This window comes from Salmo salar, chromosome ssa13 (assembly GCF_905237065.1).
Source record: "Salmo salar chromosome ssa13, Ssal_v3.1, whole genome shotgun sequence".
Taxonomy (NCBI): domain Eukaryota; kingdom Metazoa; phylum Chordata; class Actinopteri; order Salmoniformes; family Salmonidae; genus Salmo; species Salmo salar.
The window spans coordinates 104,548,446-104,567,871 of NC_059454.1; the positions used below are offsets into that span (position 1 = coordinate 104,548,446).

The 19,426-nt window shown below is 44.6% G+C and overlaps 1 protein-coding gene across 6 annotated transcripts in view; it reads left to right on the forward strand.

Annotated features, from left to right (window-relative positions):
• Positions 1-348: 348 nt before the first annotated feature.
• nedd4l (NEDD4 like E3 ubiquitin protein ligase) overlaps positions 349-19,426 on the forward strand; it is a 120,629-nt gene continuing 101,551 nt past the window's right edge. For 5 of the 6 annotated variants that reach the window (XM_045692598.1, XM_045692599.1, XM_045692600.1 and 2 more), the window contains exons 1-2: positions 349-862; positions 11,984-12,057. In XM_045692598.1, the coding sequence (XP_045548554.1) occupies positions 818-862; positions 11,984-12,057 (119 nt within the window). In that variant the 5' untranslated portion in view covers positions 349-817. The remainder of the gene's footprint in view (positions 863-11,983; positions 12,058-19,426) is intronic. The other variant, XM_014138866.2, reaches the window with a different exon arrangement.

The following is a 19,426-nucleotide window of genomic DNA, read 5'->3' on the forward strand; positions in this document are numbered from 1 at the left end:
AAAAGGAATAGAATCAAATAGAAAAGTTAAACTATATTCTATTATCAATTTACTTAAAACCAGAAATGCATCCTCTGCCTTACACACACACACACACACACACACACACAGGCACAGCATCCCTGGAGAAAGGTACCTGCGATCAGTGACCAACAGCCCTCTGTCGCTAGTCCAACATTTCAATAGTTTGTTGATGATGCAGATATAGATAGCTACAGTAGCTCAAACCAGACACAAAAGAAAATCTGTCTTCTGCCTCCACATATAGTGAATGCCTAGCTACCTGGTATGCGCCAAAGTCTAACCTCAAGGTGGCGCTATATGACAAGCAAAACTGCTCAGTCTGGCAAAGCAACGTTTCAGGAACCTGCACAACCTGAAACAATAAGACAGTTTTAAGACGCCCTAGCACCTTTTTTTTATTGGCCAGTTTGCTTTTTCAGTAGTTCTATAACCCGTGTGGTTGGCTTAATTTGTCTTTACTCACTCGAAGTCAGCTGTCACCAACGTTTTTGGACAAACCGAAGGATATTAGCTTTGAGTTGAACTGGAAGAAGCAACTGGAGTCTCTGAATTCTCAACCAAAACCGAAATACTGTAATGTTAGTGGCCCCCTTTCCACATTTATTATTTTTGACCAAACATAACATCACACTGGAGAGGATTACAAAAAAAAAACGGCATTATTTGCTTGTGCCAATGAAGGATTCGATCTATCAACAGAGGAACCCACACATTCATTGAGGAGGGGACACTTTGCTATTGTTCAGGCTAGCCAGCTAGCTGTGTGTTTTTTTGTGTTAGCTCCTCAGGCTATATGGCTACGAATTTTGAACCCATACATGGCCTCTCCGAAGATGAAGTAAGTGAATATCTCATATCTCGATGTGTAGTGTTTTAGTAAACTATCTGTATGGCGAACTAACGATGTCCAAGCTAGCTAACGTTACAATGTGTCGTTCCGCTCCAACAGGAATGTTAGCCATCTTTAGTAGCTAGTGGAGGCCAGTTGCTCAGCTGTTATGATAGCTAGCTAGCTAGCTAGCTAGTTTCCTCGACAATACTTATTCCAATTTGAGGTATGTACGTAACGTTAGCTGGATAAGATGAACTAACGTTAACGTTATTTAGATTAAAAAAAAAAAACTATTTGAGTAGCCCTGCACTGTGTTAACGTTACGCTTTCTTACTCAATCGCACGTTTTTCCTACAGAAACATATACAGTCACTGTACATGGTTTTAAGTTGCAGCCGACAGTTAAACACAATTTGGCTAAGATAAACATTAACTAGCTAGTTATGGCATTTTTACTAGTTAAGGTTACCTAACTGACGTTAGTGACAATCACTACTGTTAGCTACAGTGTCTGTCAATCAATGTAACGTTAACGTCTAATTTGAAATCCAATTAAAAAACACAAAAAAACCATCTGAGCTCTAACCCTATAAATGTGTATATCAATATAACATGTTTGTTATTATTTGTCGCTCATATGAAAGATAAGGTCCTTATGCTTCCAAAGCCGTACCGCAAGCGATGCGTGTTAATGTTCAGCTTGAGTTCTTTAACAAAGCCCTGTACAGAATACGCCTTCGTCCAAATGACTCTTATGTGTGATGTAATGGAATTGAGTCATGATCAAGGGCTGAATCTGACTGTCTTCAATGACCATTATAAAGGACATTATGTTGACCATTGACAAGTGATTTCACTCCCAAGTAGATTCTAATGGCAGTAACTTAACACTTCTTGTGTGTGTGTGTAACCTAGGCTACATGCCCTTGATTTCAACATTACACTCCCATGAAGTTGGACACCAATTAAACATTGAGGATGTAGTTAAAATTATCTGGCCTCATACTGTAATTAAAACACCTCTGCAGTAAATGGTTTCCAGAGGCAGCACTTTTGGGACGACCCAGTTTTAAACCGCTAAAAACAGCAACGCTTTGTTTCAATCTGCCTGCTATTCTCGTAACATTCCTTTAGAGATGAAGAGCAGAGGACGAGGAGTTCCTTCACTGCCTTTCTCTGTGTAAGCAATGCCAGTGTTGGGGGCGAATACTTTCTCAATGTGCATGAAAGTTTTAGTGTCTAGGGCTTATAGGCATTTCATTAATATTCTATGCACAATAAGGCTATAGGTCACAGTTGCTGCTAATAATGGAATTCATTATTTGTGCGCATCGAAACAGTAAGTGGTGTGACTGACTGTGTCGGAATTCAGAACCCTGGTACCAGGGAGACTCTTAAGTATTTGGAGTCATGACAGTCTTCAGGAAAAGGTGGGCATAATTATTCATTCCTCACATAGGGCTACTTGGAACAGCTGGGTAAGCCGCCTGGGCTGTTACAAGCTTATTGTCCCCCACATTCCCATTCCCACCCCCACCCATTGCTAGCACTTATCATAATTAGTGACATGGTTTGTTTTCAGCTATTATGTATATGACGGTGTAAACATTAGCTCACAGAGTGTCATTGATTTTGTTTAGCCGTTTGGCATCACAACTTCCATTGTAGTTAAAAAAAATAAAAAAAAATAAAAGAGACTAAAGTGTATGGGAGACGGCTGGGGTGTCAGGCAGGCTGGCTGGGGTGTCAGGCAGGCTGGCTGGCTGGGCTGGGGTGGCAGGCAGGCTGGCTGGGGTGTCAGGCAGGCTGGCTGGGGTGTCAGGCAGGCTGGCTGGGGTGTCAGGCAGGCTGGCTGGGGTGTCAGGCAGGCTGGCTGGGGTGTCAGGCAGGCTGGCTGGGGTGTCAGGCAGGCTGGCTGGGGTGTCAGGCAGGCTGGCTGGGGTGTCAGGCAGGCTGGCTGGGGTGGCAGGCAGGCTGGCTGGGGTGGCAGGCAGGCTGGCTGGCTGGGCTGGGGTGGCAGGCTGGCTGGGGTGGCAGGCAGGCTGGGGTGGCAGGCAGGCTGGCTGGCTGGCTGGGGTGGCAGGCTGGCTGGGGTGGCAGGAAGGGTGGTAGGCAGGCTGGCTGGCTGGGGTGGTAGGCAGGCTGGCTGGCTGGGGTGGTAGGCAGGCTGGCTGGCTGGCTGGGGTGGTAGGCAGGCTGGCTGGCTGGGGTGGTAGGCAGGCTGGCTGGCTGGCTGGGGTGGCAGGCAGGCAGGCTGGCTGGCAGGCTGGCTGGGGTGGCAGGAAGGGTGGTAGGCAGGCTGGCAGGCTGGCTGGGGTGGCAGGAAGGGTGGTAGGCAGGCTGGCTGGCTGGGGTGGTAGGCAGGCTGGCTGGCTGGCTGGGGTGGTAGGCTGGCTGGGGTGGCAGGCTGGGTGGCAGGGTGGCTGCGGTGGCAGGCAGACACACTGGCAGGCTGGCTGGGGTGGCTGGCAGGCAGGGTGGCTGGGGTGGCAGGCAGGCTGGCTGGCTGGGGTGGCTGGCAGGCAGGCTGGCTGGGGTGGCTGGCAGGCAGGCTGGCTGGGGTGGCTGGCAGGCAGGCTGGCTGGGGTGGCTGGCAGGCAGGCTGGCTGGGGTGGCTGGCAGGCAGGCTGGCTGGGGTGTCAGGCTGGCTGGGGTGGCTGGCAGGCAGGGTGGCTGGGGTGTCAGGCAGGCTGGCTGGGGTGTCAGGCAGGCTGGCTGGGGTGGCTGGCAGGCTGGCTGGGGTGTCAGGCAGGCTGGCTGGGGTGGCTGGCAGGCAGGCTGGCTGGGGTGGCTGGCAGGCTGGCTGGCTGGGGTGGCTCCTTTCCTTCCTGAAGAGACTCATGCTACAGAGCTGGGGGGTGATTTTGTTTTTTCTCTTCCAGAATCGGTACAGAAAAGGATTCGGGCGGACTAAAAACACAGTTGTGCATTAGGCCTATTTGTTTATCAAATGAAGTTACATTTATTTACCTGTAGTTTAAAAAAAAACTGTAACCAGGTAAGTTAATAGAGAATGAGAACATTAATGTTGAACGACAACTTGAGTAGGTAATCTGTTTGACATAGCTAATGCAATGAATGATTGTATTAAACCAGGCTGTTCATTTTGAAAGGTGAGGATGAAAATTGGGCCAGGACACAGTGTTGACTAGGCCTAACTCTTACAACAACATAAATATGTCCTGTCCTGGGGCATTTAGGTACTCCTAGAATAGAGGGAGAAGCCCTCCAGCTCCGACACTACTCCAACAATAACCTAACATAACCTGATCAACGTCAGCAAGGCAAAGGAGCTGATCGTGGACTACAGGAAATGGAGGGCAGGCACACACCCATCGACATCGATGGGGCTGTAGTGGAGCGGGTCGACATAACCTAAGGAATTAACATGGTCCCCACACACACAACTGTAGGGCATGACGGAGCCTCTTCTTACTCAGGAGGCTGAAAAGATTTGGCATGGACCCTCATATCCTCAAAAAGTTATACAGCTGCACCATCGAGAGCATCTTGACTGGCTGCATCACCGCTTGGTACAGCAACTGAAAGGCACAAGGCGCTACAGAGGGGTGCGATTATGGCCCAGTACATCACTGGGGCCGAGCTCACTGCCATCCAGGACCTCTATAGCTGGCGGTGTCAGAGGAAGGCCCCAAAAAATGTCAGACTTCAGCCACCCAAGTCATAGACTGTTCTATCTGCTACTACCAGGCAGGTGGTACCAGTGCACAAAGTCTGGAACCAACAGGACCCTGAACAGCTTCTACCCCCAAGCCATCAGACTGCTAAATAGCTAATCAAATGGCTACCCAGACTACAAACCTTTTTTCGTTTTGTCATTATGGGGTGTTGTGTGTAGATTGAGGAAAAACATTTTAGAATAAGGCAGTAACGTAACATAAAGTGGCCCAAAAAAAATAGGGGTCTGAATACTTCCCGACTGCACTGTACACTACATGACAAAAAGTATGTGGACACCTACTTGTCAAACATCTCATTCTAAAATCATGGACATTAATATGGAGTTTGTCCCCACCCTTTGCTGCTGTAACAGCCTCCACTCTGCTGGGAAGGCTTTCCACTAGATGTTGGAACATGCTGCTGGGACTTGCTTCTGTTCAGCTTCGAGCATTAGTGAGGTCGGGCAATGATGTTGGGTGATTAGGTCTGGCTCGCAGTCGGCGTTCCAATTCATCCCAAAGGTGTTTGATGGGGTTGAGGTCAGGGCTCTGTGCAGGCCAGTCAAGTTCTTCCACACCGATCTCGACAAACCATTTCTGTATGGGCCTCACTTTGTGCACGGGGGCATTGTCATGCTGAAACAGGAAAGGGCCTTCCCCAAACTGTTGCCACAAAATTGGAAGCACAGAATCGTCTAGAATGTCATTGTATGCTGTAGCATTAAGATTTCCCTTCACTGGAACTAAAGGGCCTAGCCCGAACCATGAAAACCAGCTCCAGACCATTATTCCTCCTCCACCAAACTTTACAGCTGGCACTATGCATTCGGGCAGGTAGCTTTCTTACACCTCTCCATACAACGCTTACTATTGCACATGGTGATCTTAGACTTGTGTGTGGCTGCTTAGCCATGGAAACCCATTTCATGAAGCTCCCAACGAACAGATCTTGTGCTAACGTTGCTTCCAGAGGCAGTTTGGAACTCGGTAGTGAGTGTTGCAACTGTGGACAGACAATTTTGATGCGCTTCAGCACTTGGCGGTCCCGTTCTGTGAGCTTGTGTTGCCTACCACTTCTCAGCTGAGCCGTTGTTGCTCCTAGACATTTCCACTTCTAAATAACAGCATTTACAGTTGACTGGAGCTGCTCTAGCAGGGCAGAAATTTAACAAGCTGACTTGTTGGAAAGGTGGCATCCTGTGATGGTGCCACGTTGAAAGTCACTGAGCTCTTCAGTAAGGCCGTTCTACTGACAATGTTTGTCTATGGAGATTGCATGGCTGTGTGCTCGATTTTATACACCTTTCAGCAACGAGTGTGGCTGAAATAGCCGAATCCACTAATTTCAAGGGGTGCCCACATACTTTTGTGTATGTATTTATGTATGTGTAGCTACCTCAATTATCTCGTACCCCAGCACACCGACTTGGCTATATAAAAGGGAGTACATGTACCAAGTCGATGTGCTGGGGTACAAGGTAATAACATGGCTATATAAAAGGGAGTACATGTACCATGTTATTACCTTGTACCCCAGCACATCGACTTGGTACATGTACTCCCTGTACATAGCCATGTTATTACCTTGTACCAAGTCGATGTGCTAGGGTACATGTACTCCCTGTATATAGCCATGTTATTACCTTGTACCTCAGCACATCGACTTGGTACATGTACTCCCTGTATATAACCATGTTATTAGCTCGTAACCCAACACACAGATTCAGCACTGCTTCTCCCTGTATATAGCCATTTTATTGCCTCTTACCCCTGCACGTAGACTCAGTACTGGTACTTCCTGTATATAGCCATGTTATTTTCTACTTCCTGTATATTTAATTTAAAAAAACATTGTACCTTTTTTATTTAGCTAGTCAGTCAAGAACAAATTCTTATTTATAATAACAGCCTACCCCGGCCAAACCTTAACCCGGACGACGCTGCCGGATGTGATACAGCCTGGATTCGAACCAGGGACTGTAGTGACGCCTCTTGCACTGAGATGCAGTGCCTTAGACTGCTGCGCCATGTTATTTTCTACATCCTGTATATAGCCATGTTATTTTTACTCCTTATTGTTATTCACTGTGTATTCATGGTGACACTATTTCAATTATGACTAATCACGTTTCCACAGTTTTTATCCGAGTTTTTATCCGAGTGAAGTCATACATACCGTATAAAAATAATCACGACAGCTGTGATGGAAACTGAACGTTATGGTAAAAGGTTATAAATGCAGACAGATAATGTTTGTTCCACACGGTGTGATCTTTTTGTGTCGGTAAAATGAATGATGTGAGAAAAGGCGGTGGAAACGCTTTGATGCGCAAATACTGATATAACATCCAAATGGAAGTAAACTTGGAGTCACGCCATTTATGTGGTGTGTGTGTGTGTGATCTTCACTCCGACTCGTGGGGAAAGCATGCTGTTTATTAGGCTACAGATGAAATAAGTTATGTTGAATTTCACAGGTTGGTGAAAGTGCAAGGTGATCCTTTCCATTAGATACCGAGGGTCTTATTCTGTTGACATGATAATCGATGCTTGGCTGACGGCAGACAAGTTAAAAAAAAAAAAAAATGTTTTTTTTGGTCCATTATAATCTCATATAGGTTATACCTGCATTCTAGCCAACAGCGCACAGATGTGCACTCTAGCCAACAGCGATGTGACAATACCAGTGGGCACACTCGCTATATAATGCAACATTTTGTTTTGTGAAAGAATCATCAGTAGAGTTGAAAATGGAAACCATTTGAACTCCCATGTACTGAATAACTTTTCTTTAATTCTGTGCATGGGAATTGAGCTGCAAAATGTTTGTTTTTTGCGCTATGTCATCACACACAGCCTTTTATCTGCAAAGAGTCAATTTGATGGAAACAATTCAGGTGGTAATATGGGCGTATTGTTTTTAATGCAGATGTTTGAATATTCATATGAAAATCTGTCGCCAATTGGATGGAAACCTAGCTATAACCTAATTTATTAATCCACCCCAAAAAATTATTTTTAAGAATCTCAAGTTGAGCAATGACTTCTTATTCAATTGAATGTCATTAATCAGTATCAAATATGGGGTGAAGTTGGGCTACCTTGCTACCAATTTCTCATCATAAACAAGTTTTCTCTGTTTTGGGATTGTAGAGGGAGTCTGATGTCTTAACAACTGAAGTAGCTTGCAGATTTCACACACGTTCCTCAAAGGTATTCTTAGAGAGCATCCGGTCCCAGGAGATGGCATAGCTTCTGTACTTGGAAAATTCCTAAATTTCCTCTGGAAGCCAACAACAGTTATTTAAGTAATGCTTTAAAGAAGCCGAGGCCAGTCTTTCACCAGTGAACTTCTTGACACAATGCTCTCTTAACCCGGAAGGAAGCAAGCCGCACCAATGCGTCGGTGGAAACACTGTACACTTGGCGATTGTGTCAGCGTGCATTGTGCCCGGTCTGCCACACAAGTCGCTAGATGAGACAAGGACAAGCAGGCCGGCCAAACCCTCCCCTAACACGGATGACACTGGGCCAATTGTGCGCCGTCTCATGGGCCTCCCGGTCGCGGCCGGCTGCGACACAGCCTGGGATCAAACCAGCATCTGGAGTGACGATGCAGTGCCTTAGACCGCTGCACCACTCGGGAGGCCTGTACACTTAAAAAAATATATATATGATACTGTGTGTGTGTATGTATGTATGTGTGTATGTGTGTGTGTGTGTGTGTGTGTGTGTGTGTATATGTGTGTGTATATATATATATATATATATATATATATATATATATATATATATATATATATATATATAATGTATGTGTGTGTTTATGAAAGAAAAGCAATTTTTTTGGTCCATTAAAATAACACAAAATTGATCAGAAATACAGTGTAGACATTGTTAATGTTGTAAATGATCATTGTAGCTGGAAATGGCTTTTCAGATTTTATTTAATGGAATATCTACATAGGTGTACAGCGGCCCATTATCAGCAACCATCACTCCTGTGTTCCAATGGTACGTTGTGTTAGCTAATCCAAGTGTATCATTTTAAAAGGCTAATTGATCATTAGAAAACCGTTTTGCAATTATGTTAGCATAGCTGAAAACTGTTGTTCTGATTAAAGATGCAATAAAACTGTCCTTCTTTAGACTAGTTGAGTATCTGGAGCATCAGCATTTGTGGGTTCGATTACAGGCTCAAAATGGCCATAAACAAAGACCTTTTCTAATGAAACTCATCAGTCTATTCTTGTTTTGAGAAATGCGAGAAATTGCCAAGAAACTGAAGATCTCGTACAACGCTGTGTACTCCTCCCTTCACAGAACAGCACAAACTGGCTCTAACCAGAATAGAAAGAGTGTGAGGCCCTGGTGCACGACTGAGCAAGAGGACAAGTACATTAGTGTCTAGTTCGAGAAACAGACACCTCACAAGTCCTCAACTGGCAGCTTCATTAATTAGTACCCGCAAAACCCCAGTCTCAATGTCAACAGTGAAGAGGCGACTCCGAGATGCCGGTCTTCTAGGAAGAGTTCCTCTGTCCAGTGTCTGTGTTCTTTTGCCAATCTTAATCTTTTCTTTTTATTGGCCAGTCTGAGATATGGCTTTTTCTTTGCAACTCTGCCTAGAAGGCCAGCATCCCGGAGTCGCCTGTTGACGTGTTTTGCGTGTACTATTTAATGAAGCTGCCAGTTGAGGACTTGTAGAGTGTCTAGTTTGAAAAACATACGCCTCAAAGTACTTATCCTCTCGCACCGGGGCCTCCCACTCTATTCTGGTTAGAGCCAGTTTGCGCTGTTCTGTTATATTATTCTTATTGTGTTACTTTTTATTATTATTATTTTAGTCTACTTTGTAAATATTTCCTTCTTGAACTGCACTGTTGGTTAAGGGCTTGTAAGTAAGCATTTCATGGTAAAGTTTACACTTGTTGTATTCGGCGCATGTGACAGTTTGATTTGAGATATATATATATATATATATATATATATATATATATATATATATATATACACAAAAATGTACCTCCTTTTTCTCCCTAGTTTCGTGATTATAATCTTGTTTCATCTTTTGCCCTCAGAACAGCCTCAATTGGTTGGATCATGGACTCTACAAGGTGTCAAGTATTCCACAGAGATGCTGGCCCATGTTGACTCCAGTGCTTCACACAGTTCTGTCAATTTGGCTGGATGTCCTTTGGGTGGTGTACCATTGTTGATACACATGAAACTGTTGAGCGTGAAAAACCCATCAGCGTTGCAGTTCTTAACACAAACCCCTGCGCCTGGCACCTACTACCATACCCTGTTCAAAGGCACTTAAGTATTTTTGTCTTTCCCATTTACCCTCTGAATGGCACAAATACACAATCCATGTCTCAAAGCTTAAAAATCCTTCTTTTAACCTGACTCCTCCCCTTCATCTACGCTGGTTGAAGTGGATGTCACAGGTGACATCAATAAGGGATCATAGCTTTCATCAGGATTCACTTGGTCAGGTTATGATGGAAAGAGCACGTGTTCTTAATATTTTGTATACTCAGTGTATAATTTTTTTCTGGACTCAGATATTTCTCAGTTTGATACTGCTCATTCTATGTCTTAATTATTTTATAAACTTTTGGATGATGTTTGTATTGTTATTGTAGTGCTATATATTGCTGCTCTGTTGTAGCTAGAAACATAAGCGTTTCGCTGCACCTGCGATAACATTTGCAAAACTGTTTACTCCACCAATAAACTTTGAATTAAGACTCATAGGCAAGAATTTGACCAAGACACCCTATCATGTTCAGTTTGAAAGCTAGTTGTAACACTACCTACCCCTATTATGAGGCGGAGAGAGGCCTAGATTGGACAGGGACTGTGCCATGTATTCTTCACCGGTAAGGTAACTTTAGATAGACGACACACATGGATGAAGGTACGTGGGAAAGGTTGCTCAAAGTAGTTTACAGTACCACACCTTACTACAGGTACTGTTGACCTGGTTTGCAGCTCTTATGCCTTTGTTCCAAGACTGCCTTGTTTGTGACTGGCACGGTTGGTTCGGCTGATTGGAGCACTTACTCTGCTTACACACAGTGGGATAAAATACTAACCTGTCAGTCGAATAGGGGTAGAGCATGTTCGGAGTAGGGAACTCCTTCAAGACTGTTGGAAAAGCATTCCAGGTGAAGCTGGTTGAGAGAATGCCAAGAGGGCGCAAAGCTGTCAAGTCAAAGGATGGCTACTTTGAAGAATCTCATCTCAAATATATTTTGATTTTAACACTTTTGGTTACTACATGAATCCATATGTGTTATTTCATAGTTTTGATGACTTCACTATTTTACAATGTAAAAAATAAAGAAAAACCCTTGAATGAGTAGGTGTGTCCAAACTTTTGACTGATACTGTATGTTTGTAGGTCAAAGGGTAGGCTAATGGGCTATATAAATTCATGATAATCCTAGTCAAGTCTTCAGTGAGAGTGAAGAGCAAGTAGGGCTGGGAATGGTCATGGACCTCACGATACGATATTATCACAATACTTAGGTGCTGATACCATATGTGTTGCGATTCTCACGATTTTACACTATGTACAAAACATTAAGGACACCTGCTTTTTACATAACATAGATCAGGTGAAAGCTATGATCCCTCCACTTGTTAAATCCACTTCAATTAGTGTAGATGAAGGGGAGGAGTCAGGTTAAAGAAGGATTTTTAAGCCTTAAGGCAATTGAGACATGGATTGTGTATGTGTGCCATTCAGAGTGAATGGGCAGGACAACAGATTTAAGTGCTTTTGAACGGGGTATGGTAGTAGGTGCCAGGCACACCAGTTTGAGCATGTCAAGAACTGCAATGCTGCTGTGTTTTTCACGCTCAACGGTTTCCCGTGTGTATCTAGAATGGTCCACCACCCAAAGGATATCCAGCCAACTTGACATGACCGTCGGAAGCATTGGAGTCAACATGGGCCAGCATCCCTGTGGAACCCTTTCGACGCCTTGTATAGTCCATGCCCTGACAAATTGAGGCAGTTCTAAGGGCAAAAGGGGGTGCAACCCAATCTTAGAAAGGTGTTCCTAATGTTTTGTACACTAGGTGAATATGTATTGTGATTCGATATTGCGATTTGATGTTCCAAACATATTGCTCCCTATATGTCTGCTGCAAGAGAGACGAGACAGCGTGGAGAAAAATTAGTTTTGATCAGTCAGGGAAATAAAAGCGCTGACGACATGTTTACTCACCATAAAGAAAAAAGCAGATGGATAACAAGCTATAGGATGAAAAATACAGGCACAGCTACAGTTATCTAACACTACTTTTTCTTTTAGAAGTAGGCCAATTGGCCAAGACATACTCAGGCTGCCAACAATGTTATCCATTCAAAGCATTTCAACTGTTGTGTGATGTTTTTATTATAAAATGTTTGTTTTTCATTTTTCTTTTGCAGAATGAAACCCGAGTTCTCCGTGTCAAGGTTGTGGCAGGCATTGATCTGGCAAAGAAAGACATTATCGGAGCCAGGTGAGCATGAGCTAGGCCGTGTTTCTGTGCGTTTGGCTACCACTGCTGCCCTTTTTGAATTCTCTAGAACATTCCAAAGACATTGCGCAAACCTAGTCTAGTAAACCTTGAGCCAAACCTAGATCAGTAAACCTTGAGCCAAACCTAGATCAGTAAACCTTGAGCCAAACCTAGATCAGTAAACCTTGAGCCAAACCTAGATCAGTAAACCTTGAGCCAAACCTAGATCAGTAAACCTTGAGCCAAACCTAGATCAGTAAACCTTGAGCCAAACCTAGTCTAGTAAACCTTGAGCCAAACCTAGTCTAGTAAACCTTGAGCCAATCCTAGTCTAGTAAACCTTGAGCCAAACCTAGTCTAGTAAACCTTGAGCCAAACCTAGTCTAGTAAACCTTGAGCCAAACCTAGATCAGTAAACCTTGAGCCAAACCTAGTCTAGTAAACCTTGAGCCAAACCTAGATCAGTAAACCTTGAGCCAAACCTAGATCAGTAAACCTTGAGCCAAACCTAGATCAGTAAACCTTGAGCCAAACCTAGTCTAGTAAACCTTGAGCCAAACCTAGATCAGTAAACCTTGAGCCAAACCTAGATCAGTAAACCTTGAGCCAAACCTAGATCAGTAAACCTTGAGCCAAACCTAGATCAGTAAACCTTGAGCCAAACCTAGATCAGTAAACCTTGAGCCAAACCTAGATCAGTAAACCTTGAGCCAAACCTAGATCAGTAAACCTTGAGCCAAACATTCTCAATGATTACTAAACTCACTTTACTTCCAAGTCACATGACCAAGATCCATAAGTTAAGAGAAAATGAGGTATTGTCATATCCGGTTTACCCATGGATTTCTACCAAGGTTTTCTTTTGAGAAATTATGCAAGAGCTTTGTCCCGCTCCCCTTTTTGAAAATGTCTAAAATAAAAGCTTAACAATTAGTTTTTATGCTGACGAGATTTAAAATGTTAATTTAAACAGAGGCCTATTTTTTTTGTTGTTGTGGTAAATGCAGGTAGGAATCAAAGGGGTTGCTTAAAAGCAGTTGTCACTGTATAATAGTGGTAATATAACCTAACCATCCTGTGAAGACACACGGATAGATAACCAACCTGCATATCTGTTGCTTCATGCTCCATTGCGTAAGATCTGTGTGTTGTTACTAATGAATTCCAATGCCCTCCTGACCAGTGCAAAAGAAAACAACACATTCACTCATTAGCTTTCTAAAGCGCACACCCCCTTTTCAGTTAAACATTTTCTACTCTACTCTATTGTTTGTGTTCTGTGGAGTGCAGCAAGGCCTTCTAGTGATGTGCGTCCCAAATGGCTCCCTATTCGTGCACCACAATAGGGCTCTGGTCAAAAGTAGTGCACTATATAGGGAATAGGGTTCCATCTGGGACGCACAGGTAACTCTGCTTGTTCATTTGTTGGTGGATTACATGCGTTGATATGCAGAGGCATTCACGAAGAGCCAAGGTTCTATAATGGCTGTAGTTGGAGGGGTAGTTACGTTTTTATATTTTTGTTCTGTATTTTTATTTTACCTTTTTTATTTAACTAGGCAATTCAGTTATGAACAAATTCTTATTTACAATGATGGCCTACCGGGGAACAGTGGGTTAACTGCCTTGTTCAGTTATGACAGATTGTCAGCTCGGGGATTCGATCCAGCGACCTTTCGGTTACTGGCCCAACGCTCTAACCACTAGGCTATCTGCCGTATAAATACAACCTGCAACAATTTCAAAGATTTTACTGATTTCCTGTTCATAAAGGAAATCAGTAAGCTTTAGATAGCTTCAGGAGAAAGGACTGGAAACCACAGCAGAAAGTACTTTAAGTGTTTACTCTGCCTCACTGAGCCTCTGTACCCTGAGACCCTCTTTAGCTCTGGTGTGTGGCAGTGGCCTCTCCCCAGGTTCTGCTACAGACCTACATACAGCCCCTCTCCCCAGGTTCTGCTACAGACCTACATACAGCCCCTCTCCCCAGGCTCTGCTACAGGCCTACATACAGCCCCTCTCCCCAGGTTCTGCTACAGGCCTACATACAGCCCCTCTCCCCAGGTTCTGCTACAGGCCTACATACAGCCCCTCTCCCCAGGTTCTGCTACAGGCCTACATACAGCCCCTCTCCCCAGGTTCTGCTACAGACCTACATACAGCCCCTCTCCCCAGGTTCTGCTACAGACCTACATACAGCCCCTCTCCCCAGGCTCTGCTACAGGCCTGCATACAGCCCCTCTCCCCAGGTTCTGCTACAGGCCTACATACAGCCCCTCTCCCCAGGTTCTGCTACAGGCCTACATACAGCCCCTCTCCCCAGGTTCTGCTACAGACCTACATACAGCCCCTCTCCCCAGGTTCTGCTACAGGCCTACATACAGCCCCTCTCCCCAGGTTCTGCTACAGACCTACATACAGCCCCTCTCCCCAGGTTCTGCTACAGACCTACATACAGCCCCTCTCCCCAGGCTCTGCTACAGGCCTGCATCAAATCAAAATCAAATCACATTTTGTCATGTGCCGAATACAACCTTACTGTGAAATGCTTACAAGCCCTTAACCAACAATGTAGTTCAAGAAATAGTTAAGAAAATATTTACTAAATAAACTAATGTAAAAAAAATATATAAAATCAAAAAGTAACACAAGAAAATTACATAACAATAACGAGGTTATATACAGGGGGTACCAGTACCGAGTCAATGTGGAGGTTATATACAGGGGGTACCAGTACAGAGTCAATGTGGAGACTAAATACAGGGGTACCGGTACAGAGTCAATGTGGAGACTAAATACAGGGGTACCGGTACAGAGTCAATGTGGAGACTATATACAGGGGGTACCGGTACAGAGTCAATGTGGAGGCTATATACAGGGGGTACCAGTACCGAGTCAATGTGTGGGGGTACAGGTTAGTCGATGTAATTTTGTAAAGTGACTATGCATTGATAATAAACAGCAAGTAGCAGCAGTGTAAAAACAAAGGGGGGGGGAGGAAGAGTCAATGTAAATAGTCCCTATGGCCATTAATTGTTCAGCAGTCTTATTGCTTGGGAGGGGTAGAAGCTGTCAAGGAGCCTTTTGGACCTACACTTGGCGCTCCGGTACCGCTTGCGTGCGGTAGCAGAGAGAACAGTCTATGACTTGAGTGACTGGATTCTTTGACCATGTTTTGGCCTTCCTCTGACACCGGCTAGTATATCCTGTTAGGGCTAGGGGGCAGTATTTACACGACCGGATAAAAAACGTACCCGATTTAATCTGGTTATTACTACTGCCCAGAAACTAGAATATGCATATAATTATTGGCTTTGGATAGAAAACACATTACTTCAATTTCTCAAACATATAACTATTTTACACCATTTTAAAGACAAGACTCTCCTTTATCTAACCACACTGTCCGATTTCAAAAAGGCTTTACAACGAAAGCAAAACATTAGATTATGTCAGCAGAGTACCCAGCCAGAAATAATCAGACACCCATTTTTCAAGCTAGCATATAATGTCACATAAACCCAAACCACAGCTAAATGCAGCACTAACCTTTGATGATCTTCATCAGATGACAACCCTAGGACATTATGTTATACAATACATGCATGTTTTGTTCAATCAAGTTCATATTTATATAAAAAAACAGCTTTTTACATTAGCATGTGACGATCAGAACTAGCATACCCCTCGCAAACTTCCGGGGAATTTACTAACAATTTACTAAATTACTCACGATAAACGTTCACAAAAAGCATAACAATTATTTTAAGAATTATAGATACAGAACTCCTCTATGCACTCGATATGTCCGATTTTAAAATAGCTTTTTGGTGAAAGCACATTTTGCAATATTCTAAGTACATAGCCCAGCCATCACGGGCTAGCTATTTAGACACCCAGCAAGTTTAACCTTCACCAAAATCAGATTTACTATAACAAAAATGTTATTACCTTTGCTGTTCTTCGTCAGAATGCATTCCCAGGATTTCTACTTCAATAACAAATGTTGGTTTGGTCCCAAATAATCCATCGTTATATCCAAACAGCGGCGTTTTGTTAGTGCGTTCTAGACACTATCCGAAATGGTAAATCAGGGTTACGAGCATGGCGCATTTCGTGACAAAAAATTTCTAAATATTCCATTACCGTACTTCGAAGCATGTCAACCGCTGTTTAAAATCAATTTTTATGCAATTTATCTCGTAAAAAAGCGATAATATTTCGACCGGGAATCTGCGTTTCGGTAAATAGAGGGAAAAAAAGAAAGACGGGGGCGACCAGTGCACGCGCCTAAGCCCACTGTCCCCTGATCGGCCACATGAAAAAGGCGATAATGTGTTTCAGCCTGGGGCTGGAATGACGACATTCAGCTTTTTCCCGGGCTCTGAGAGCCTATGGGAGCCGTGGGAAGTGTCACGTTACCGCAGAGATCCTTTGTTTTGGAAAGAGATGTCAAAGAAAGCCAATAAATGGTCAGACAGGCCACTTCCTGTAAAGGAATCTCTCAGGTTTTTGCCTGCCATATGAGTTCTGTTATACTCACAGACACCATTGAAACAGTTTTAGAAACTTTAGGGTGTTTTCTATCCATATCTAATAAGTATATGCATATTCTAGTTACTGGGTAGGAGTAGTAACCAGATTAAATCGGGTACGCTTTTTTATCCGGCGGTGTAAATACTGCCCCCTAGCCCTAAGAGGTTAACCAACAGTGCAGTTCAAGAAGAAGAAAATATTTACCAAGTAGGCTAAAATAAAAAGTAACACAATAACAATAACGAGGATATATACAGGGTGCACCGGTACCGAGTCAGTGTGCTGGGGTACAGGCTAGTTGAGGTAATCTGTACATGTAGTTGGGGGTGAAGTGACTATGCATAGGTAACAAAAAAACAGTGAGTAGCAGCAGTGTACAAGAGGGGGGAGGGGTTTGTCATTGTAAATTGTCTGGTGGCGATTTTTATGAATTGTTCAGCAGTCTAATGGCTTGGGGGTAGAAGCTGTTGAGGAGCCTTTTGGTCCTATACCTGGCGCTCCGGGATCGCTTGCCGTGCGTGAGCAGAGAAAAGTCTATAACTTGGGTGACTGGAGTCTCACAATTGTATGGGCTTTCCTCTGATACCGCCTATTATATAGGTCCTGGATGGCAGGAAGCTTGGTCCCAGTGATGTACTGGGCCGTACGCATTACCCTCTGTAGCGCCTTACGGTCAGACGCCGAGCAGTTACCATACTAGGCGGTGATGCAACCTATCAGGATGCTTTCGATGTTGCAGCTGTAGACCCCTTTGAGGATCTGGGGACCCATGCCAAATCTTTTCAGTCTCCTGAGGGGGGGAAAGGTTTTGTCGTGCCATCTTCACGACTGTCTTGGTATGTTTGGACCATGATAGTTTGTTGATGTGGACACCAAGAAACTCTCGACCCGCTCCACTACAGCCCCGTCGATGTTAATGGGGGCCTGTTCAGCCTTTTCCTGTAGTCCACGATCAGCTCCTTTGTCTTGCACACATTGAGGGAGAGGTTGTTGTCCTGGCACAACACTGCAAGTTCTCTGACCTCCTACCTATAGGCCGTCTCATCGTTGTTAGTGAACAGGCCTAGCACTGTTGTGTCGTCAGCAAACTTAATGATGGTGTTGGAGTCGTGTTTGGCCACGCAGTCGTGGGTGAACAGGGAATACAGGAGGGGACTAAGTACACACCCCTGAGGGGCTCCAGTGTCAAGGATCAGCGTGGCAGACATGTTGTTGCCTACTCTTACCACCTGGGGGTGGCCCGTCAGGAAGTCCTAGATCCAGTTGCAGAGGGAGGTGTTTAGTCCCAGGGTCCTTAGCTTAGTGATGAGCTTCGTGGGCACTATGGTGTTGAACGCTGAGCTGTAGTCGATGAACAGCGTTCTCAAATAGGTGTTACTTTTGTCCAGGTGAGAAAGGGCGGTGTGGAGTGCGATTGAGATTGCATCATCTGTGGATCTGTTGGGGTGGGGTGGTATGCGAATTGGAGTGGGTCTAGGGTGTCCGGGAGGATGCTGTTGATGTGAGCCATGGCCAGCCTTTCAAAGCGTGAGTGCCACGGGCTGTAATCATTTAGGCAGGTTTCCTTTGCTTCCTTGGGCACAGGGACTATGGTGGGCTGCTTGAAACATGTAGGTATTACAGACTCGGTCAGGGAGAGGTTGAAAATGTCAGTGAAGACTCTTGCCAGTTGGTCTGCGCATGCTTTGAGTACATGTCCTGGTAATCTGTCTGGTCCAGCGGCTTTGTGAATGTTGACCTGTTTAAAAGTTTCCTTCACATCGGCTACCGAGAGCGTTATCACACAGCCATCCAGAACAGCTGGTGCTCTCGTGCATGCTTCAGTGTTGCTTGCCTCGAAGCGAGCATAAAAGGCATTTAGCTCGTCTGGTAGGCTCGCGTCACTGGGCAGCTCGCGTCTGGGCGTCCCTTTGTAGTCCGTAATAGTTTCAAGCCCTGCCACATCCGACGAGCGTCAGAGCTGTGTAGTGTAGTAGGATTCAAAGCGTCAATACAGGTTTAAGATTGCCTGTTTGATGGTTCGTCTGAGGGCATAGCGGGATTTCTTATAAGTGTCCGGATTAGTCTCCCGCTCCTTGAATGCGGCAGCTCTAGCCTTTAGCTCAATGCGGATGTTGCCTGTAATCCATGGCTTCTGGTTGGGATATGTATGTACAGTCACTGTGGGGACGACGTCATCGATGCACTTATTGATGAAGCTGATGACTGAGGTGGTGTATTCCTCAATGCCATTGGCTCAATCCTGGAACATATTCCAGTCTGTGCTAGCAAAACAGTCCTGTAGCGTAGCATCCGCGTCATCTACCCACTTCCGTATTGAGCGAGTCACTGGTACTTCCTGCTTTAGTTTTTGCTTGTAAGCAGGACAGGAGGATAGAATTATGGTCCGATTTGCCAAATGGAGAGCTTTGTATGCATCTCTGTGTGTGGAGTAAAGGTGTTTAGGATTTTTCCCCCCTTGTTTGCACATGTGACATGCAGGTAAAAGTTTGGTAAAACTGATTTGTTTGCCTGCATTAAAGTCCCCGGCCACTAGGAGCGCTGCTTCTGGGTGAGCATTTTCTTCTTTGCTTATGGCCTTATAGAGTTGGTTGAGAGCGGTCTTAGTGCCAGCTTCATTCTGTGGTGGTAAATAGACAGCTACAAATAATATAGATGAGAACTCTCTTGGTAGATAGTCTGGTCGACAGCTTTTCATAAGGTCCTCTGCCTCAGGCGAGCAATACCTCGAGACTTCTTTAATATTAGACATCGCGCGACAGCTGTTATTGACAAATAGACACACAACACCACCCCTCGTTCTACCAGAGGTAGAGTCTGTTCTGCCGGTGCA